Genomic DNA, 24,118 nt, shown 5'->3' on the forward strand with positions numbered 1-24,118 from the left:
AAGGGTCTGGAAGGTGTCAGGAGATGCTCTGCCTGATGGACAAGAGTGGACATCTCTATCGCAGGCAGTGAAAGTGGGCTCAGGCTGCCCCTGACCTCATGCTCTGCCTATGAGCAGAACCCTGCAAAGATGAGCAGGAGAATATGACCAGCCTCTAAACCTGTAGCCCTTCAATCTCATACCAGCAGCTGTGGAGATTGGATTGGGCTTTGAGGCATGTCCTACCCCTGCATCACATTCACTGCATAGAAGGAACTTCTTAGGCCAGCCTAAAGATCTCCCATTTATTTGAAGCATCTGCTGAGAAATATCACAGGCTCCCATCCAGAAATGTACAGATTTGCTTGGAAAAGGGAGGTGAGTGTGAAGATCTTCAAAGATGTCACCATGCTTTGATTCAAAGGAGATACTGAGACCATAGAAGCCAAGTGACATCTCACAGCAGCTTGATGTCACATCTTATGTCAGCAAAAGTGTCCCCACCATTGCTTCTTTAAGCAAAGAGGGCAATGTTTGTGGTGTTTCTCTGGCACATACCCTGGTATCATTTATCACTTGTTCCTTTGGTGCTAGAATTGAGGGAAGGTGGGAGAGGTCTTACCAATGAGAGGGTAAGCAGGCTCATCTTTTCCTGAGACCACCCAGAGGTGGTGTTCACTGGTCCTGCCCTGGTGGGTGAGGAAGAGAGAAGAGAAAAATGTTAGTTGAAAGGGGCAGGGTGCCCTCCACTCAGAAAGCAACACACAGCAAATCTAGACTTTTTGACATCCACATTGTCCTGTAAACCAGATGTTGTCAGCTTCCTTAGCTAAGATCTGGCAGCTGCCACTTACAGGGAGCCCAAGCTGTAGAAGGGTCTTCTTCATCACACTCTCTGCAGTTTCCACATTGGACACGTTGACTGCAGTAGTCTAGAAAGGCAACCAGAGAAAATACAGGAAGCCAGTAAAAAGATGTGAAGTTTGGTTGCAGTTTCCTGTAGCTTGAAAATCTGGGGAGAGTGTCACTCCTCTGTCTAATGAATGTCTTTACCAAATATTCATGGATGGAAGAGCTGTACTAATTTGAACTACACCAGAAAGGATGATTGCTACACAGTGTGAAAGCTGTTCTCCACTACTTCTTCTAGCATGGGTCCATTACACCATCCACAGATTTCATCCAGCAGAAATCACAGGGTGGCACTCAGATGCTGTGTTTGATCACATCAGTGTTTAATTGATCATAGTGCCACTGTCACTCAAAAGGGTAAACATGGCACAATGCTGATGAACCATGAGTGTCTAGCATCGCTCTTAGAGAGGAGAGTACCCAGGAGGCAAATGTGACCCACCACGCTTGGCATGAAATCAAGAAATGTATGCTAGAATGGGACACATTCCAGTAAATGAGTTCAGGAGAACATACCTGTGACTTTGCGCAATATCCTCAACTTATAGCACCGAAAATAGGAATTGGGCACTCAGCCATAAACCATCAAAGATTTTGAAGTGCAGCAGAAGGAAAAGAAACAAGAAGCCAGAGGCCAAGAATAACCTTAAGAATTAAGTGCTCTTTGGTGAGGGTCTGGCTACCTCCTGATTTCTCAAACCAAAACTCTCCCAGTGGGCTTCCCGTGGGAAGGATGCAGATACCCAGATGCATGCCCTCTAAACCTTTTTGTCTGGGACTTGAATTTGAAACAGGAATAGCAGCACAGCCCTGCCTTCCTGCCCCTACCCCACAGACCCCTGTGTAATCTTGATCTGATGAGCAGGTTCTTAGCTTTACTTACAGAAGAACAGTTGTCGTCATCCAGCACAAAGATCTGAAGGGTCAGATTCTTCAGGTATTCATTCTGTTTTACCTCACTGATATGCCTGAAAGCCAAAGAAAAGGGGAAGGACTATAATTTCCCAACCACACTGGAGAAGGACCCTAAAATTTGGATGGGACATCTTCCTTGGTACTGTAATAAATACAGATTAAATATGACAATATGAATGTAATGTTCATAGTGTGGTCACGTGCTCCTGGCTTTTATATCCACCTGGAGCCCAAAGACTAGCAACCCTCCCACGTGCAGTACTTCAATGCAAATAGATGTGTCCTGCATAACACCTCGCAGTGTTCTCTCAGGATCACTACTGTTCTCCACAAATCAGAAGATTTCTTCCCCTCTCTGTACCTGTAAAAACACTTTTGTCCGTGTGTTAGTGGAAACAACACGTAAAACAAAACAGGAATAAGAAAATGCTGTAGTCTCTGGATGCCACGAAATACAAACTTTAGTTCAAATCAAAAAAACATCTGAATCATCACTAACAGTTGTGACATTTCCACAGTGATTAGTAAAGTCAACCTCCAGTTCCAAGGGAAAAAGGATGCTCCAACAATATCGTCTTCTGATGGATCCCATTTTCTCCCAAATGTTAACACCAATTTTGCATTCATCCAGGGGCTTCTATATTCGGATTTCAAGGGTGGATTTTTCAAACAGGAGTTAGACACTTAATGTACTGAAAATCAGAGTGCAGTTTGATACCTAGCATGGTAAATTTGTCTGAGGGCCATAGAGGAACCACCCAGGAGGAGAACAAAAAGAGGGTCACTTACCACAGTAACGCTGACAGCCATCGTTCCTTCACATCAGCTGAGCTGAAGACAAAAAGGGAGGCAGATCATCAAACAAGTGCTGAGCGGGTAACAGCCTTTGGAAACTCTACCCAATTTCATTTATATATAGCTGTAAGTCAAAGTTCCTTCCTGCAAAGCCCTGGAACAAAAGCACAGTCCTTTCCTTCTTCTGTTCTATTTTAACAAATAACAATAATAATAACAACAACAAAAAACAGCAAAAAACTGGACCACATTTCCTGTTGGACTGGTGAGCGTTCAGATAAGGGACAAATATCTTTCTGTCAAGTTGGAGTTAACTCATACTCTGGGCCCTTGTTATTTTTGCAGTGACCTTTGCTTGCTATTTTCTTTCTGCTAATATTTCCTTCCCAATGTCTGCTGTTCCTAGAAGCTTCAGCTGCCAGCACAGGTTACCCATGCCTCAGAGGGAAGGAAATAGAACTGCTGTTGTGTTTGGGCTAAGACACAAACAGCAGCTTGCATGTCAGAGCATGAACCCTCATTGGAAATGCATCACCTGGGCAAGACCAACATCCCAACCCTTTGAAATGATGAGACGGCAGGTATGAAAACCATGACATGTTTCCCATTTCTTTTTCCACCAAGGCAGCTGCCCCACAGATGGAAAAGCATTGGGCCAGGTCAGTGCTTCCCAGCTGTGCCCACAGAACCCCTGAGGACAGAGTGACCCTTGGAGATTGCTGACCTCTCTGCTCTGTAAAAGGAAGGATGAAGAAGAAATCCCTTAGCCAGCAGTAACCTGAGTTCCCTGTGATATACCAGACTTAGATTCCATTTAGCCAGACTGGACTGTGTCAAGGTAATAAAAAGGTCACCTGCTTTTTGGTGAGCCTTATTAGCTCAGGCTTAACATTGGGACCGTCTTTGAGATGGCATTTGGATACAAATAGGCTACTCTCTAGACTGCTCCATGCTCCCCTGTATTTCTATTTTTGGGGTTAGCAAGGGCTGGGCAAGCTCTGAATGGTGCTGCTTGTTCAGACCCATCTTGAGGAACCTTTGTATTTTATACTCCAATATGGTGGCCTTGGGACACCCTGGCAAAAGACTGCAGGAGAAAGGTTTGCCCAGGAGCTGCCTAAGCCACACTAAGGATGGATAAAGGATTCAATCCTGGCACAAGGTCACCTGACATTTTTCACTGACATAACTAACCTACCCTTCATAATGAAAAATTCTCAAGTTAGGACTAATCTCCTACAGAGATGGTGGATGGCAGTTGCTCGAACAACATGCTTATAAGTTATCTGGTAGCTCAAGCTGTTTTGCTAAGAGCAGATTTGGTCATGATGTTACAGGATGCTGTGCAGCTGCATCCTGTATCAACACTATATCAACACTTGCAAGGATTGGTCCTCTAAAAGGCTCTCAGGGATGAACCTGCAGATATCCTTCTAAGATGACTGTCTCCCAACATCTAAATTTTTACCACACTGCCTAATGTGAGTGGAAGTCCTTTATTCAATGGGGAAAAGTGCAGGGGTAGAGTTCAGGGCCCTATAGCCTCAGTCATTGTTTCACTTGACACATGGGAGACCTGGGCAGCTACTGGGATGCAGAGGGAGGTCTGTTGTCTGATAAGATACCTGAAGGTGACAACATAGTTGGTGGTAGGCCAGCCAATGACAAATGAATTCTCGGGACTCATCTTTTTCTCTGTCACTTCGCTGAGGCAGGTGCCGGTCCACACTTCACTCAGATGCACTTGCTTTTTCAGCTTCAGGCTGGAGGAGGATCTGCAATGGAAATTAGGAATTCCTTAGGCCAGATCCTAACACCTAGACCTCCAGAGTCTGGTCATGCCCCTTCCAGTCACATAGATGTAGTGACAGATCTTAATTTAAATGTGGCTGGGAGTCAGTTTTGTCCTTCTGCCTCTTGCCCTCATGGTATATCTTCAAGCAACCTCCTAAGGGAAAGGCTGAAACTGATTAGACAACCTTTTCCTTCAGAAATATGGAGTGAAACATTAATATCAAGAAGAATTTCTGAAGGTGGGTGAGATACCACATTTTAGATCCACATTTGTGAAGCAGTATTGTTTTGAAGACTGCTGATTGCTCCACAAATAGATCAGAACCTCATAGAATCATTGAATCTTCTGAGTTGAAAGTGACCCACAAGGATCACTGAGTCCAACTCCTGGTCCTGCACCGGACAGCTCCAAGAATCCCACCATGTGATGGGAGCTGAGCCTAGTTTCAACAGCACATACTGGGGAGAAGGAGTGAGTGTGAATTCCTCTTACTTGGACTTGGCAATGACCACCACATCGCTGAACAAGATCAGATGTCTTTCCTGGGTCTGCAGGCCCACAGTTAGCTGTACTCGCTCACCCAGGATGAAGGTGGAGCCTGGGCTGCTGAACACCCTACTTGGCAGTCCATTGTCCAAATGGGAAGAGGAAAGGGTAGTTTCCCTAAAGGAGTAAGAAAAAATTACAAGACTTTGTCAGAAGCTTTTCTCGGAAGGGTTTGTGATTCAACACAGATGTCTGTTTTGGAGGAGCCCATCAGCCCCATGCCTCTCCCAGCACTATCCCTGTTGCTCTCTTGTATGACGTGCATTTGCCTGTCCCTGCCCAATTAATTCACCAGCCTCAGACAGACGGAAAACTGCCTAAATGCCCACAGCAAATCTAGAGAGGTTAAGCTACCGAAATAGTTCTTTTTGAGTAATTTCTCACTCAAGTAAAAGACTTATTTCCTGCACACGTGTGTGAGCTATGACTTGAAAAGAGAAAGCCCATGGCTTGTGGCACAGCTCAGACAGGCATGGGGGGAACTGTCCTTTCTGCATATTTTCCATCCAGACTGAACTGCTTGTCAGTGCAAGGGCTGCAGCACAAAGACAAGGAACTGCATGTACTCATCCAATTCCAAACATCTGATTCTGGCTTGCCTGGCTGCCATCCAGTATCTTGTTTCCACTGAGATTCACATCGGTGCTGATCATTTCCAAAAAAACCTGAGGGTTTTTGCATGTTGACTGCAGTCAATAAGCCATCATGGGAATTAAACCAGACCCTCTCTCTGTGCTCTTCCCATCAAGAAGAGCTCTGCCCAGCATGATCTTGCACCTCAGCACCCCCAAAGAGCACTGCTCAGCACTGCTCTGGGCTCAGGTCAGTGGTGCTGGCAGCACAACAGCTCCCACAGCCATTTCTGGGTCTCAGCAGGTGGGATGTGCCACATGAACAAGGAATAGTTCTTTGCTGATTCTTACTCGGACAGTGTGTTCATATGCCTGACCCTGACTTAATCAGTGAACCTCTGAGACACAGCCTTAGATTTATGTAGAGAGAAAAAACCTACAAATCCTCCTGTCTCCACATTTAGACAAAAATGTGTATCTTGCCTGAAAAAGGATGATGTGGAAGAGATACTTGTCTTCCCTCCACCCCTTAGCAATACTGCTCTAGTCTAAGGGCAGTCTCTATACAAGCAAATGAAAAAACACATGAGCTGTAAGGGTAGTATTTTTGACACTGCTGGTCTTAACTCAGTTTCCACTGGCCTCATAACTGAGATCATTTCATTTCACAGGAGTGAGGTTAAAGTGAGCCAGGAGCTGCTTTTCTAAAGTCATCCCCCAGTCACAGGAACACCTGCACTCTGGCAAACAGAAATTCTCTCTTTCCTCCTCACCACTCCACAGCCACCAACAAAGTGAATCCTTGGTCTGTGTATGTGTGGAGCTACAAGCGAGAAGCTAAATCACCTTTAAATGTGATACAAAAGCTCTCCAAGTCCATCAGCTGAGCAGTGAGAGCCACAGCATCTCACAATCCCAGCAGTGGATTTCCTAAACCTGGAGGAGTTATACAGCTTTGTAAACACAACAAGATAGCAAAAAAAAAAGTCTCACTGATACTCTGGTGGCCTAAGCAAAGATGGCATTGGACCAACTCCCTCCACAGCAATTCATCATGAGAAACATTTAAAGCTTCCCTCCCTCACAAGGATATTCTCCAGCCAAATAAAGGCAAGAATTTGTTTCTCTTTACTTTTTTTTTCCTAGTGCAATTTAGATGGGGAAGGGGAATGAAAAAGAAGCCACATAGTCAGAAAACAACCAAAAGAAAATCAGTCCTGCCCTTTATAATAAATGGTCCTACAAAACTGACCCCACAGAAGCAGTGTATACTGTGCATCAATCACTGATGGTGTGATACAGAAGGGATATTCCTCAGGAGGGCTGCTTCAGATCAAAATGTCAATCAGTTCAGCTTTATTATCTCTTTCTTACAAGGAAAGAAAAAAATCAAACTAAACAAATCCCTCAGGAAATGTTATTTATGTTTCCTATCAGAGCAAGGCAGAAAGGACTGTGGTATCCCCTTATCTGTCATGGTGCTGCAGGAGGAGGACAGGATGATGTCAAGGAGTCCCACTGTTGGACTGAAGTGCTCACGTCAGGGCTAGCACTTAGTGTTTCCGAAGATGTGCACGTCTGGCATGTGGGTCCCTGTCTGCTGACACTCCTGGTGCTTAACACCTGCAGGAGCAAAGTGTGGGCAGAGACTTGATAAGCTGCAGACAAGGGAGGGAGCTTTGCACAACCTGTGCTGGTAGTAAGGGAAAGCTGCTGTACTCTGACAGGGACGTGGCTGTCCTGGAGCATGGCTGAATCCCACACAGGACTGGCAGGGCGTGGGCAGGCCTCCCGGCCCTCCCTCCATCTCCAGTCCCCTCACCCGCCCAGATGTACCTGTATCTGAGCCAGGGCCAAATTTCAGGGCCAGCTCTCCCACTGGCAGTCCAGCAGATGGAGCAGGGGCTGCAGAGGGCTTTGGCAGTGAGTAACCTGGGGGTGGCCGGGCAGGGAAATGGTGGAGTGGAACACTAGGGTGCTCCTCAGGGATAATGCCACCGCAGCCCCGGTACGTGAGGTGGCAAATGCTGCCCCAGCCCATGTCCTGTGTGCCACCATGTCTGTCTAGTGCCTCGTCCCTCTCCACTTGCCCCTGCCTGCCCCTGCTGCAGGACCAAATTGCCTTCAACATTGTTAAACGAATTTGAATTCATATGATTTTGATTTCAGTTTGCGTAGGCAGAAAGATGGAAACAGGAGTTAGAAAGGTATTTACTCAACCTGGAATGGGACTTCGACTTGCTGAGAGCTTTAGAAATGGCAGATGGGGTAGATCGTCTTCTTTGGACTATGGGCTTCATCTTCTGCAAGACAAAAAGACATTCCAGTCAGCCTGGCTACCTTGGAAGCATACCTGCTCATTGAACTCTGCGAGATCTAGCTAATGCCCACGAACCCTCATCACTAAAAGCCATGATCTGTGCTGTCAGACACCTCCCTCCCTTTCCTGATTATAAAAACACTTGTCAACTCTCACATTTACATTTTCACAGCCAAATCTCAAAGTAATGACAAGAATAAGCAGATAAAAAACCCAAAGTATGAAGGTCAGGAAAAAGTTCCAAGCACTTATGCCAAGGAATAGTTTAAGGAGAGGTATAGGAACTCAATTTAAAACGACTAGACAAAGTTATGAACAGCATATAATACCATAGGGAGTTGTACTTTATGGGCTGGAGGAATAGTAGATTTTTCTCTGTCTTCATTTTTCATGACTTACAGATTCAGCAAACAGGCTGTTATTAGGTCCCTCTCCAGGCAGCTTAACCTCAAGACACTTGTGTTTTTTTTCAACAGCCACAGCCACCAAGTCTTGTATAACACAGAAATGGGGTGACTGTAACAGTGAGACCTGAGAGTTTGACATGATAACCATCCAAGTCAACATATACAGAGGTCACAGGTCTCCTTTTATTTGTTAAATTAATTTTGCCTGGATAAAGACAAGAGATTTTAGCCTGGGAGAAAAATCCTAATGTCTGTGGCTCTTGATTAGTAAGCATGGGAAAATCTGTCCCATGGCTCATTTCTAATTTCAGCATTTGCCTGTGTTAGAGCTTTAAGTGCCAGGGAGTTTAAAGCATGCTGAGAATTACTGATCTTATGATTTCTGAATGTATCAAAATAAGTAAAATCCTAAGAATAAAAGAAACCAGAATTTCTGCTTGAGGAGGAAGAGTTTCTATGTAGAAAGAGTGTTCCTTTTATTAACTGTTACTTTCTGTTATTTTTCAAGGTCTGTGCTGAACACAGAAATACTCTGTGCGAGCTCACTGGTCCCAGCTCTGAGGACACGATGCTATCGTGGTTCAGCACCTTATGACCACATTAACATTCTCATGATGTCAGAGGAAGGTATCCTCACATCACTGATGGAAAGGCCAAGAACAAAGTGATTTAAGTGAATTTACATGACTGGTGTTCACCACATTGTACTGGATTTTCAGAGCAGCCTGGAAGGTTGGCTGGGACTGGTTTGAAGCATGTTCTCCTGATCACCCTCCTTGGAGCTACAGTGGCTCAGCATGGCTGCAAGTCTGTCTCCAGAGAGTTGTGTGATAAAGCCCAGAAGTTATGAAGTGGGCATTACTGACCACTTAAAAGTTGGTGGAAGTGATTTAACATAGGTCAGAAAAGAAATCCATGGCAGAGGCTAGCATGGAGTCCAGCAGCCAGGAAAGGGTCACCTTCCTCATCTTCCACTTAGTTTACAAGACCCCTTTTGCAGAAGGTAGCAATCCTACCAGCAAGAGCTTTCTACAACACAGACTCCTGACTCCATGCCTGATCAGATCCAACAGAGCTCTCCAAAGCAGAGATGACCTTGTGAAAAAGAGTGTATGATTTTGCAACTTAAAGTTGGAGTGGCCCTGCAAGTGTGATTTAATAAAGTAATTTTCTAATGCACGAATATTCAGCTTTGCAACATCAGTAGTGCTCCCTGAGTAGGTTCTCTGGATACGTGTACATATGTAGACAGAGACAGATAGCAATCTCTCCCTCATACCCTGATATGACATTGCCAAGCAAAAATCTGTCTTCAGAAGTTTCACAGGGAGAACTGAATAAAAATAACATCAGCACAAAAAAGCTTGTTTTAAAAAGAGAGTCTCTACTAAAACAGAACATCTGGCTTCCAGAAGTGCCCTAATAGAATAAAATGTTCCTACAAACAACATGCAGCAAAGCACCAGTCATGCACTATCTTAGGGTGGGAAGCAAGGGTGGGTGTGGTTGCCTGGGAGTGAACCCCAGCAGCTGCTGCCAGCTGCAGAGAGCACTGATGGAGAGAGCAGGCAATGCACCCCCATGTCAGGGGCATTGCAGCAACTGCTTGACTGGCATTGTAATAAACCCTTGCTCGTGGTAGTATCTTCTGGGCCAAAGAATCCCCCGGCACACTGTAGGTAAGGCAATCATTTTGGCCACTCCAAAACTACTCTCTTCTGTGGCACAAAGTGGTACCAATGACATACATGATGGAAGTACAGTGCAAGAAGATATTTTACCCAGAATGAATTTCAGAGAGTTGACACTGGTGGATTTCTTCTCCTGACCACTGAGAAGGGTTTCAAACTGCACCTGAATGGCAGCAGTAATGCCTTCCAAGCCTTGTCTTTGCCTGTGCACTGCACCTCTCCTGAGGGGTCTGAGGGCGTGTTCCACAGCACCACTTCCAGCAGGCACTGGGCTACCCCTGGAAATCTCACAAAGGCAGAATTAGGGGTTTCCAGTGAAATGCTGTGACTACAGGACAAAAGTTACTCCCCCTACTTTCTCTCTCCAAATAAAATGCTGACATCATTAGTTGTCCAGAGTTCCAGCTGCCTGACCACAAACAGACTCTAGGAAAACCAAAAAATGACATTCCAAGCCCTCAGCCAAAGTCTCTTTGACCTTTGCCTGTCATGGTCCTTCAGCAGGACATCACTGAGATGGTGGAATCCCGTTACTATGGGTAAGGCAATCATTTTGGCCACTCTAAAACTACCATCTTACTGGAGGAACAGGACAACTAATTGGCATAATTTCACAGTTAATCTATTTAATTTGCATATTTAATACAGAAATAATAAGTTGTTCTGCCTTTGGTTTCAGTAGCCACACAAAATAAAACAGTTGCTCGTGTGCTCCCTCCCTGCTTGGGAGAATCTAGCTGTGTACCCCATTTTAAACCATTTGAATATGTCTGGGCCAGCCCATGTACGTGATATTTCCTTAAGAGACTGCTGGACAAGGACAGAGTCTTCTAACACCTTGAGTGTCCTTCCAGTGCCATGTAAATGGGCTCTGAATCCTGCATGTTTCTAAGCTCCACAGTTTTATGGTTTTCTTGCAAAAAACCACTCCCATCTCACTACACAGAAGCAGCACCACAAGGCCTCTGACACTGGAGCCCCCTCATTCTGCTGCCCAAGGGTTGGGCTTGAGCAGAGCTACCTGGGCTCTGAGGGGGTGGCTGGTGACTCTCAGCCAGGCTCGCCTGGCTGCCAGAAGCATCGGGTAGCCCTTGCCCTTAAGCATTGCTTCTGGATGAAGGAGGGACCTCGTTGTGCTCCTCTGTGCTGGAGCCAGGAAGTGCTTTCGTTGGAGGTCAGCTCACACTCCCCAGGCGTGGAACCAGAGAACTGCCGAAGGACGTGGCGTGATCTCTGTGCTGTTTTGGTGCCATGGAAACAGATGCTCATTTACCCAATATACCCTGGAAGTGCTTGAACACTTGCAACACTCTGGACCATGTTTGTGCATTACTCATCTCTGAGCTGCCAATTTTAGCTGTGTATTTCTTGGCATTGGAGAGGTTGTGAGTCTAATGCCCCTCATTCCAAATCCATGTATGGTCTGTGCTATCGGCTCAGCTAGCCAGCAGCAGTGGGTTTTTTTTTCCTCCACTGATCTCTGCACTTGAATGTTATTCTTCAGATAGTTAAGGTGGGATGGAGCTGAAAAATAATGACACCTGCTTAGCATGGGATGGATTTTCCTTCTGCCAATAGCTGGTCAAAGTTTGCAATGCCTGTGCCACTGGAATGCTGCTGTTTGGTTTACTTCCCATTCAGAAATAAAAACAAAATTGGTTAATAGTGCTATTTTTCTGCAGAACATAAATTATTTGTTTCAGAAACATTGATACACTGTTTCTTTAAAACCACCCTGTGCTGTCTTCAACCCCAGCATGTCACAGTGGGGTTGCAGCATCCAGCTCACACTTGCAGGAGAAATTCACTGCTCTTAGCTGCCAGGTTCTGTTACTCTTTTATATGGAACATTTGGCAGTCAGTGTCACTCTTCCCTTGTGGGACAACCAGTCCACTTTCTGGCTGCAGAGATGGTGAAATGGTATCATCTACTCTTTAAAAAAAATCACCCCAAGTTTTATAACCATGGACTCTGAGTCCATTCAATGCTGACATTCTTATCTGTTAGGGAGGCTTATGTTGCTAAAGACACAGTCAGAGAGAGTAAAACATGGGCCACAATGTCTTTGATTATTTGGAGCATCACAGATTGTTCCAAGCCAGTAACATCAACATTACTCTTGGATGGATCTTGTGAAACACTCTCTTCCTACAAATATTCTCATCATGGTATCAGTGTGTGGTATCAGAGCAGATAGCTGATCACTGCTATTAACCAACTGGACATAGTTTTCAGTGGTCTACTGCAACAGGGCAAAAGGTACTGTATAAATGTGGCACATAGTTATTTAGCTCTCAGGCAACATTCAAAAAAATACTTAAGAACTCAGTTAAGAGTACAGAAACAATCAAATGATTGCTTGAGCTTGGATCTACCCATGTGCAAACAACTGCTGCAGTTCAACCCCCTAATGGGTTTACATTTGCAGAGGCATTCCTACAGAAGTCTCTTAATGAGATAATGTGGGATGCTGCTGCCTCCTGCTCTATTCATGTGAGTACTGGATGCTCCTACAATGTGCCTGTGTCAGACTCTGCCATTGCATTTCTAGTTAGAGAACCCCGCTGGAGAGAGAGAAAGAAACAGAAGGGGAAATTGTCCACTATATAAAAGGGAATCAGGCATTAGGTTACATGAACTGAAAACAACTGTGCTTGTCATTTTATGTGGATGTACATGTAAAATGAGTTTAGTGAAAAGTGCCCTTGCACGGCTGCTGTCTCCTTCTCCTCTGTTGCCAGACTTCAGGAAACTGTTCAGTTTGAATGTGACCCCTCAAGCTGGAGTAATTTTAGCTGGGGCTCCAGCAGCTACTGTCTTGCAGCCATTCCCCCTTGCCCGAAAGTGGGAATCCATTGCAGGGCACCCACTGGGAGGCAGATCACCTGCCCCGCGTCCCACCAGGGTGCTGTGCCAGTCTGCCAGCCTGGTCTTGGCTGATACTGGCCTGAAGAGCTATGCTCCTTCCTACATTATGGACCAGCTCCTTGGAAGAGATGCGTTTTCTTCTCAGCCTTGGTTTCCCGCCCAGCTCACCACCCAGAATAAGAGAAAAACCCCTCCACTTCTCCTCCAAATGTCCCTTAAAAGGTTTGGAGTTTGGAGTTCTAGGACTAAGAAAAAGCCTGGGCTGTGATTTGTTTCTTGCACTGATTTCCCTCTCTTTGCCCAGTTCTCAGCCTGGGAAAGAAGGAAAGGCTCATTACAAGGAAAGGCTGAGGGAGCTGGGCCTTTTCAGCCTCGAGAGGAGACAAGTGAGAAGGGACCTCATCACTCTTTGTCAGTATCTGAAGGGAGGTGTCAGAAGATGGACCAGGCTCTGCTCCACGGTGTCCAGCAATGGGACAAGAGGCAATGGGCAGAAACTGGAACATAGGAAGGTCCATCTGAATATGAGGAAGAACTTTACTATGCAGGTTCTGTGTGCACTGGAACAGATTGCCCAGAGAGGGTGTGGAGTCTTCCTCACTGGAGATATTGCAGAACTGGCTGGACACAATCCTGTGCAATGTGCTCTGGGATGACCCTGATTCAGCAGAGAGGATGACCAGATGACCCACTGAGGTCCCTTCCTGACTTACCCACTCTGTGATTCTGTGCTTCTGTGAAGACACTCTATGTAGCAGAGATATCCTGCTGCAGTGGTGATCAGGACTAGGCATTCCTAACCTGCTTCCTTCCAGATCACTGCTGGGTGGGCAGGCCAGCATGACCCGACAGGGAGAAGGCTCCAACATGGAGCAGGCTCTCCAAAAAATATGCTCTGTATGAACCATGGTTTGATGTGAACTTAGAGCTAAGACACTTGGGTGTAAATATTTATCTGAGCCATTTTGCATAGCTTCATCTTCCTGCCAATTTTCACTAACTGTTTCCCTCTCCCTTATTACTAAAACACAGCTCCAACCTAACTAAAAAACATTTCTTAAAATATGCAAAGCCCGGTGGCAGTAAATCAGTTTGCAAGGACACACTTCGAAACATTTCCTTTTCCTTCCAAGAAATGGAGCCCTGCTGGTTTATTTTAAAGTGTCCCATATAAGCAGGACTGGAAGAAACAATTCTCATCTGCCAAAGGCCATGTGCATTTTCCACTTGGAGGTGGAAAGCAAAGTGGCTGGGGATTGGCTTGATTCACACTAATCTGTTCCATAACACTTTTTCTCTCTGCTCCCGTGGATTACTTATGCCTTCCATGGGGTCTGGAGCAATGCCAACAGTGGTTGGCAACAAGGCAGGATGCCCTGCAAAGCATGGAGGGGATGGCCACCGCATGGAGCACCAGTCCTCCTGACAGAAGCAGGTCTTTCTGGACTGCTGATGTGATGGGGATGTTCTTCAATGGCACTGGACTGGAACCCAAATAAGGACACTTGGAACTTGTTATGGCTTCGGACTATGTTTCTGGCTACTGAACACAGCCTTGCCCTGCCCTCCACCAGCAATGCCCATGCCTGGAGACCAGCACGAGGGTTTGGTCCCATGACATGGCTCTGCCTGGGGTTCCAAAGCAGAGCAAAACTCTCAACTGTCACTCAGAGAGAAAGACAGGCACCTGAAAAGGGGCCCAAAAGGTTTAAGCAGGAAGACAAGGCCAGAGCTCTCATCCATCAGCTGTGATTCTGTAAAAAAACTGAGTGCCCACCTGCAGCTCTGTGCTCCCTCACTGCAGCCCCAGAACTAGACAGAGAGGTGAAAACTGATGAATATAAGAATAAAAAAAATTCTGCTATGTCCAAGCCTCATCCCTGATATGGTGTTGGTGGACAGAATCTGTGAAAATTATGGGCAGCTGGTGCTGAGAACATCCACAGGTGGCCTTTTCTCTGCAAATCTTAATGTTCAGCAGGAGGGGGGTGTTTATGTATTCTGGGACAACAAAAAAAAAAAAGCACTGCAAGAAAAATGCTTACTACTGGTGAGGATGATTCTTAGCCATCATCTGCAGCAGAATCAGGCTCTGAACATCTGAAGGGCACACTCAGACAAAGTATTTTTTGTATCGATATAATTTGAAAAACTTTGAGCATTACAAATGCAAGTTCCTTCTCTGTCACCAGCACAGCGAATCACTTATTGATGGAAACTGAAGAGATCAATAAATATTAGTATTGATTCAGAAATACTTCTGTACTTCATGCATTTGGCCTGTTGAGACACGAACAGCTGCTGAAGGAAGTGCTTCCTTCCCCTTTCTAGTTACTGGCAAGGGAGGTCGAAAGCAGTGGGGAAAGTAAAACCTTGTTTTGTAAAATTTCTTCACTTTTTCTTGGAGGTCCAGATGGTTTTGTTGCAATTCTGATGTCCAGGGTCAAGTAAATATGAAATATCTGTTAACAATGGATTAGACCAAACAGCTGTCACATGTAGGGATTTTGCTGCAGTACCTCCTCCCATGGTAAAAAACCACCACAACAGATTCTCCCTATGTGTTTTGGTATAATTTTACAGCAGGACTCTTTTCTCATTCCTTTCCTTCCTTTGAACCAATGCTGAAAGCCACCCTAGGAATGTCTCCCAAGGAATTCTTGCCTTTAAAGAAAACCTCTGCACAGTTCTACACACATATATGGTCTCTGGCCTCAAGCTGCAGCATGTTCCAATGATAAGCATGGCATCAATGAATATGAGATGACTACAGATAATACTTGTATTGGAAATCAGTGGGGACACACTTTTATAACGCCTTTAAACCATTTAATTTAGGCTAGTACTTTGGGGCAGAAGTTTCTGTTGTGAAGTTGTATATATAACATTGGAAGGGAACTTGCTGGGTTTCACAGTATCAAAATTCACAACTGAGGCCAAAGTAAATTAAGAACCATGCTCTTTCTTTAAAAATGCAAATAAAGAGTTCACTGAATTGCACTTTGGCAAAATGAAAAACTTCTAGAGCAGCCAGACCTGAGGAACAGAAAAATGTAACACAATCCTTAGTGTCTTTAAAATAACCCCTTTCCCCTCCCACTCTTGGTTCTAAACCCCTCCTCCTGCCATATTTAAAATTAAAAATTCATAGACAGCTGCAGAATTACTTCAGCCTTTTTTATGTGGGGCCTCTGAGCATAAGTAGGGTGGTCCAGCCCCTGCTGGGGCCCAGACTAACTCCCAGTGCCTGAAATGCAGAATACCCATGCTCAGTGTGTGACACAGGGAAATATAAACTGCACAAGGAAGAAAAAGTGCAAACCACAAACAGTTTCTGAGGCAAAAATCACAGAATCACAGAAAATGCCAAGTTGGAAGAGACCCACAAGGATCACTGCATTCAACTCCCAGCCCTGCACAGGACAAACCCCAACAATCCCACCATGTGCCTGAGAGTATCATCCAAAAGCTCTTTGAGCTCTGGCAGCCTTGGGGCTGTGCCCACTGCCCTGAGGAGCCTGGTCAGTGCCCAACCACCCTCTGGGGGAAGAACCTCTTTTTAATATCCAACCTAACCCTCCCATGACACAACTTAAGGCCATTCCCTGGGTGCTGTCTCTGGTCCCCCCAGAGCAGAGCTCAGTCCTGGCTTTTACTCAGGGATAGAAGGAGGCTTGTTTCCAAGCCAGCTTCCCCCAGCCCTAAGGCAAACACGTGCATGAATTGTGCTCCCCAAGGAGGTTCCCACGTTCCCCAATGTGACTGATGCTGTCACAGGCAGAGGGTGACCCTGGCCCCTCCACTAGGCCACTGCCAGCAGCCTCCTGTGCCTGTGAGCTTAAGTACGGAGTGAACAATGCTTCACGTTGAGCCATAGTATTTCTCATCTATTTACAACGATTAAATAATTTTATTTGAAGCTTGGCCGTGGAAAGGACTTTGAAAAGAGGCAGCTCTGTGCATCTGGATTTCATTAGAGCTGAACATTAATCCCTTTGTGCCTTATAAGCATCCTATTCGCATTATACAGGTTCAGGGTTGCTAAATGGTACTCTCAGAGCTGGCTGGCTGAAAAATGGGTTAATCAACAGCATCTCTGCTAGCACACACACTATGAAAGGCATTTTCCTATTTCTGCTGCCTGCTCAACTGCCTGTCAGTGTTAGCATGGGCACACTCATAGTATCATTCACTGTCAAACTCCTCCTCAAAACCCAGGATAGGTTTGTGCTAAATTGCAGGATTTAATTCCACAGAATTCTGCAGTTGATTGAAATGAAAAATAGAGATCCCAGTTTCAAATTAGGATCCAAACATAATGAATTTCAGAGGAACTGCAAGTCTGAAGTTACATGAGCTGGGCAAATAAAAGTAGATTTTGGCTTAGACAATTGCACTTTTTTGCCAGTTTTTGGAGTTGCAGGAACATTAAGGGTTAAGCATTGACAGAGGCCAAGGGAGAGACATCACTCAGCAGCAGAGCAAAGGTCAAGAAAGGGAAGGCAGGAGGGAGCAGCATTATGTGAGCTGAGCCCATGTGAAACAGAAGGTGAAAAGGAGGGGTCTGAAAACACAGCCTGAAGAGCTGCCAGTGGGCTGAGAAAGGGAAGGAGAGAAGTTGATTATGGAGGATGAGGAGCTCAGAGATCAAATAACCTGGAGGCCAGGGGAGAGTTTGCCAAGTGAGATTAACAAAGAAATGTGCACATTCTTATACTAAAAAGCTCTTGCTATGAACTAATGCAAGTCAAGCTGTGTGGCCTTAAAGAACATGCCCCAGTTCTTTGATGGAGTGAGAGCTGGAAAAAGACCAACAGTGGAATCATGTAAAGTTTTACACAAGGCTGTTATAATTGTTCCACAGGAGCAACTGCTGCAAGGCACTGCAGAAACTCAGAGCCAAGGAAAAGAAACAACAAAGGTAGAGAATCTTGCTCCCCTGAAGTCAGCAATAAAATATCAGTGGTCTGCAAAGGATGGAGGTGGTGAGAGTGGGTATGTCATCCCCTGGGAACTGGACAAAGGCTAAAGCAGTGCAATGACCCCTCATACCCCATGCAAGGGCACAGGCTGGGCTTGTGGGGATTGGATCTGTGTGGCACAGAGATACAGAGGATCACCTGCCCCCAGAAGCGTCTGTTGAGTGGCCATAGGGGTTTTTGGAGATGTCGTTCTCTGTGCCTCCATTTCTGGTGCACAGGTGATGGAAAACTCCAAGAAACATTCCATTTAAAGACACTTATTCTGATTTCTATATTATTCCCTGACTTCATTTCTCCCAGTATTTCTTCTCCATTTTTGTCTTAACTCTACAGGAACTAGTGTGAAAACTGTATCAGCTGAAACTTGGCCAAATATAGGACATACTGTGGGGTACAGACAACCCCAATGGCTTCCTAATCTGCCCCTTATTTATCACTTTGGCTTAACATGTTTATTCATAAGCTAATACCTACAGTCATGAGTATTTTTGTGGGTCTTTGGTAAATACTTTACAATTTGATAGAATCTTTCCAATTTTGAAGTATTCAGGGCAGAAGGCAATTGTCCATCAAGATTTACAGAAGAGTTTCATAGATGGGTTTTATATTCGCCATTACTTAGCTGTTAGCCCCTACTAGATTTACTAATTTTCAGGTAGAAAATTTTCCTGAGGCTGAATAGTAGCTCTTCATGTACAATCCCTACACAAGGACACATGCACATACACATCTGCATACATACACATACATGCACAAAGGTCTTTCCCAATAAATGTGGCAGACATCTTCTAACCAAGCCAAAACAAGCCTGTCAATAAGAATGATGAAAAATAAGTTTTAACTCACAAAAACATCCTGTTTTGCTTCAGTTTCTCTCTCGCTGTCCACAAACTGGACTCCACCCTACCTGTTTTCGGAGGGGCTAACTATGAGTGCCTGGTTTTGGAAACTTCCATGTCCTTATCTGTCCTGCTATTTGCTCTGAGGGAACATGAGGAGGGCAGCACTGAGCAGACAAGCAAAGAGGGGCTGATCCCCGGTGCATGGGCACTGAGCCCCCATCCCTGTGCCAGGCCTTCTTCCCACAGCTCTAAGATCTCTCGGGAGGAAACGCGGAGAAGTGGAAGATGAGAAGTGGGGTTTACTGCTTTATAGTTTCATTTTAAACTGCAGTAACTGCCACGCTCTCAGCCTCTGGCTGAAATGGAGAAAATGCTGTTAAGCAGACTTGCTGTTTGCTCTATGAGGTGTCAATAATCATATTGCTGCCACCGACCAGAGAGAGAACACCTTGAAGGGGTGCCAGTCCCTCACGAGCAGCACACTGAGAGGTGGGGAGCTGACAAGGCAGATTTCCTGTCTTAGGGAAGATAGGAAATCCACATAGATGAGGTGTGCACCACACTTTAGTACCACCCTTGGGTGACCTCTGCATGCAGCTCCCAGCCAGACCCCTGGGCTGTCCCCTGAGCAGTGCTGCCGAACGGGTGACATGCTGCCAGTGCTCTGGAGGCTGCTGGGAGTGTTCATGTGAGACAGATGCAGCGTGACATTGGTGTGACCACACATGGGTGACGCAGGACACAGGTGAGCAACAGCCCAAGTGGCCAAGTGCTACTGTGGGTGTTCTCAGAGATGCATGTATTCAGATCTGCTGGGAACTCTTGCTGTGACAGTGTCACTGGCAAGGGTGGAGGAGTGAGCAGTATGTGGATGAAGGTGAATAGAATACAGGAGTCTGTGGGTGTTTGTGAGGGTGCTGGTGTGACAGAGGGGTGGTGAACCTGTGGCAGGCAGAAAGATGGAGGATGGTGTGCTGATGTAATGCTGTCCACGAGGGACTGGGAAAGAATCCGCAAGAAGCATCTCTGCATTGGAGCTGCAAATCAGAATCTTATGTATTACAAGCAGGAGAGGATCTGAGATCCCTCACGGCCGATCATGAAGAAAAAGTATTCACTACATCTTCCAGCTAATTAAGAGAAACCATATCCATAGTACATTTTTCATCATCTCCCACACCTATGAAGTAAAAACCAGTCTGACTACACAGATGATCGAGTCACATCCCTTGGTTACAACCTAAAAGAGTTCCAGCCCCTGAAGCTAGCTCCTCTGCAAGACAAGGCCACTTCCCAAGTCTGAGGCCAGCCCAGCTGAATTATAATGAACAAAGGTGGAGCACCAAGAAGCATAAATGAACCCTTCTGCGAATGCCAAGCTTGCCTAGACCAGAGCCACGTCAAGCAATCCACACAAAGGTTCAGCCAAAACCCCAAGTGCTGCAGCACTTAAAGACAGGTCAAAAGAAAGGAACTACATCCAGTGCTGTTGATGCAAATACCTTCGCTGAGCACCCAGCGTCTGCAGGGGAGGCAGAGACTATCATTATGTCTCCATGGTCAGAGATGCCTATCCAAAATTAGGCTGTGCACCCATCCAAAGTGTGGTATCGTGTTTGAGAGGGATTCCCTGAAGCAGCTGACTCTCAGAAAATGTAAATTTTTTTTAACCAATAAAATCTAATATTTATTTTCCTCATGAAAGAAATCTATGTTAATTTTTAAAACCTCACTAGAGGGCGTTAAATAAATGGGCTGCAACTGAGCTACTGCCTGTGCAGGCAGCGAGATCTTGGAGAAAACTGCTTAGCTGCAGGCTTGGGGGACAGGTTTAAAAGGTCTGTGCATACCAAAAAGACCTCCTGACCATCTCTTCTCTGGCTCACAGACTAAATACTTTAATTCTCTTTAGCTGTGCACTGGAAAGCACCACCGCAGGGGCCCAGGAAATGTACCCAGGAACTTCCCTGCAGCTGGGCATGAGTGGTGCCAGGTCTCAGTGAGGCATTGGCAGCTGTGACCAGGAACACTATCTATACATAACCCAAGTACCAGTGGCTTAATTAACTTAAGGTCATGCTGGACAAACTGATGACCAAGTCCTCAAAGACATCACTGGAAGGATGAGGTGCAGTGCCCGGTCATGCTTTGTGCATCCTGGGGAATACAATCCATTTAGAGCTCCATGTTTCCGCAGAAGCAGGTGTCCATGGCCCTACTGCTCTGGCTGTGCAAGCAAGCAACTGGCTGTGATGCTGAGACAAAGAACATACTGTAAAAGATCCTCATTTTCCATCTCTGCAGGTAATGTGGAGTTGGCACATCACAGTGACACTCCGTCTGGGTACAAAGGCATGGGCAGGCAAGGGTCTGCCGAGGAAAAAGAACATTAAGGAATGTTCTAAATATAGAAGAAGATGAGAAGGTAAAGGGAAAACCAGCCACCTCTGTCTTAGGTACGGCCCACAGATAAAAACTGCAAGTGGCTCTAAAGAACTGTCAGCAAAAGCTGCAATGAACAGTCACTCTGGATTTTTTTAACAGAACTTGCTATTTATTCCAGTGGAAAATCCCTGCAAAGAAAATTGTTCCACTCAGCTACTGTTTGTATTGGATGATTCATTTGAGAATTTCAGACTGGCATTTTGGATAACGTTTACAGTTTTCCCTCTTATTTTCCATTATTTCAGGCTAAGCCTATGCTAATAAGACATTCTGTTGTTTGTTCGGATGAGTACAGAACCGTAGCTGCAGTTCCATGCAGCCCGGCAACCCTGCCCGGCCGCAGCCGGTGCCGCGAACCGCGCTCAGAGGCGGCTGCTCGCGGAGAGGCAACGGGACGAGGCAGCGCTGGATCCCGCGCTCGTCCCCCCGGCCCGACAGGAGCGCGCGGTAACGCACACCTGACCGGTCCCTCCTGGATCAACAGCGTGATGCAGCAGCGACTCTGCGAACACTCCTCACGCTCCGGAGCTCCCGGTGACTCCCGTCCCGACCCCGCGCACGCACCGGCCCCCGCCCGCCCGAGGGAACCGGGCTCCTCCGCCCGCCTCCCGCCCGTCCACTGTCCCCCGATCCGCCTCCGCGAACCTTCCCGCGCTCCTGGCGCCAACAGCTGAGCGGCTCCGCCACTGACCCTCCGCGCAGCCACTCCAGGGGAGCGGCAAACCCTCCGCCGACCCCGGCTCGGCCCCGGCAGGACGGACAGTACTTGCCTGGCTCCGCGCGGAGCCCGCGGCACAGCTCCGGGCGCGGCCGCGCTGTCATGCCCGCGGCCAGGGCGCGGCGCGGCCCATGGCCGGTGGCCGGTGCCCTGTGGCTGGTGGCCGGTGCCCTGTGCCCGGTGCCCGGTGGCTGCCGGCAGCAGCGGTGCCCGCACTCGGTCCCGGCGCGGCGGCAGCGAGTGGGCGCGGGGCGGGGCGGGCCCGGGCGGGGCCGCGGTGCCACCGCCCCGAGCGCGGCCTCGGCGGTCGGAACGGCTGAGACCCCGGAGGGACCCCTTTCAGACACCGGGGGGGGGGCTCTGGGGCCTCCCGGGAGCCTCTTCTGCTCGAGGCTGAACGGCCCCAGCTCACGATGCCAAAGAGCAAAATCCAGAGCGAGTACGGGGAGAGAGCCGCCCCGAAAGTGGCGCTACAAGATCGATTTTCTGGGCAAATGCGGTGGGAGAGGCTGGAACTGGCAGGACTCGGGACAGCCGAGCCCGCGTGTTCTGGGAGGCCCCTGTTCCTGCACACCAGGGCACCTGAGCGCTCAGGTTTCATGCTCCAAGACTTTGAAGGCTCCTGTCATGGGAATTTTTGCCATCCCAGACAAAGCAGAGTGGTGTATAACTGCCCTCAAAGACTGGCCCGAGCTCCTGCTGTCCACATTACTGATGCTGCCTAAAATGGGGTCTACCCAGAGGGCTGCTTGGGGGGCTGAGGCTTCTGGACCCAGTTATCATGGAAAAGGCAGGAAAAGCAATAGTGGCCCAAGTGCATCCCCTCCCTGCTCCCCTTCATTTGTGGGTTTTAGTTGTTGTATAGGAAGTTTCCTTTAAAAAGTATTCAATCTGCATGGCAGGGAAATTTTGTGTCTGTGGGGAAGTCTGTTTGTGTTGAAGAAGAAGCCTCTTGAGAGACTGTTCCAAGGTAAACACATACCAGAGACAGACACTTTCACGGTTCTGTCACTTTGGGAAATATCTGCGCTATAAAATCCTCTCTGGAGATGTGCTGGAATGAATATATTACATGAGAAAAATGTACTCTAATTCATGCTAAGATATTTTGATCTCTTTCACGTTATAGGTTCAATCCTGCAAACAAGTACTTAAAGTGTTAAATAAATGGAAACATTTAAAAAACAAATGTGTACCACATCTCAGTCACATAGACTGTCTTGGAAGGTCAAAAGATTTTTAAAAACTATAAAGTAATGTGACAAATGCTATTTTTGCCACCTAGTACTGTGGTCTGATCTTTGCTATCTCCCTGGATACAAGATTTGACAAGTTGTGATATTTCAGGAATGACATCTCCCCTGTCTCTAAACAACCCTTACAAATGCTTTTGAATATAAGATACGTAAGAGATAGTTTCAGAAAATTAAAGAGCAGTCCCCCCTCCCTGTGTATGTGGTTTGTCTTTAAAAAGACAAAGCAGCCAGTCTCCCTCTACTCCCCACACAGATTCATGGAGTATTAAAAACTATGCAGTCCCTCCCCATCAGCTCTCATTCTCAGGAGGCATTTCCTGTAAGCGAAAAGGTACCAAAGGGACAGACAAATTTAAGACTGCAGACAAGACTAGTGCTTATTAGTGCTTTTCACCCATATTTTTCCATGTCTAGTGTCCACAATCTGCTCACTGTTGTAGCAACAATACAATAATTAAAATGGCACAGCCTTTACTAAAGGAACTCCCCAGAAAAATTTCTTGATCTTTTATTTCTAAAGTATCTATTTCCTAATCTATGAGCAAAAAATATTTCCTCTGCAGTTGCAAATTCCTCCGAATTCTGAATTTAACAACACTCATTATACTAAATAAAAGTTCTCGAAAGCCTTTAAGCTTATTACACACCCACTCGTAACTTGGTGGAGTTCAGCCATTTTCCTTTATCTCCACTGTATGGTCAAGGGGTTTTAGGATATTTGTGTTATAGATCAGCAAAATGTGTCAGTAACAAAGACAACGTTTCTCCTAAATTTTTGAGCAAACTTAGACAGAGAATCCTCTTCCCTCCCCTTTGCCTCCTGCCCAAGAAATATCCATGAATGATCAGTTTCTGAAGAGCAGTGAATCTTCATAAGAAAAGAATCATAAATAGCCTGCTGTGTTCTGAAACTAGTTTGTTTTATGGTACCACAACAGCCATGTAGGGGATCAGATATGGGAAAAGGAAATAGTTGTATTGGGCTGGGGTACAAATGCTCAGGCACTCTTTTGAAGGAGCAGAATTAGTGATCTCTGCTTGTGTTGGCTTTGCTTGTGACTTCGTTGCTCCACT

The 24,118-nt window shown here is 46.3% G+C and overlaps 1 protein-coding gene across 2 annotated transcripts in view; it reads right to left on the reverse strand.

Moving 5' to 3' along the window:
- The window catches only part of LOC127470145 (rho GTPase-activating protein 20-like), a 31,651-nt gene extending 9,624 nt beyond the window's left edge, over positions 1–22,027 (reverse strand). Inside the window, exons 1-8 of one of the 2 annotated variants that reach the window (XM_051785353.1) lie at positions 21,841–22,027; positions 7,735–7,817; positions 4,889–5,059; positions 4,227–4,376; positions 2,596–2,637; positions 1,775–1,859; positions 834–911; positions 602–668 (exon numbers count right to left, since the gene is read on the reverse strand). In XM_051785353.1, coding sequence (XP_051641313.1) covers positions 602–668; positions 834–911; positions 1,775–1,859; positions 2,596–2,637; positions 4,227–4,376; positions 4,889–5,059; positions 7,735–7,814 — 673 coding nt within the window. In that variant the 5' untranslated portion in view covers positions 7,815–7,817; positions 21,841–22,027. Of the gene's footprint in view, positions 1–601; positions 669–833; positions 912–1,774; positions 1,860–2,595; positions 2,638–4,226; positions 4,377–4,888; positions 5,060–7,734; positions 7,818–10,022; positions 10,039–21,840 lie in introns of those variants that run through there. The other variant, XM_051785357.1, reaches the window with a different exon arrangement.
- Positions 22,028–24,118: the final 2,091 nt, after the last annotated feature.

Source organism: Manacus candei, unplaced genomic scaffold (assembly GCF_025592945.1).
Source record: "Manacus candei isolate 608988 ecotype Guabito, Panama unplaced genomic scaffold, ASM2559294v1 h1tg000003l, whole genome shotgun sequence".
Taxonomy (NCBI): domain Eukaryota; kingdom Metazoa; phylum Chordata; class Aves; order Passeriformes; family Pipridae; genus Manacus; species Manacus candei.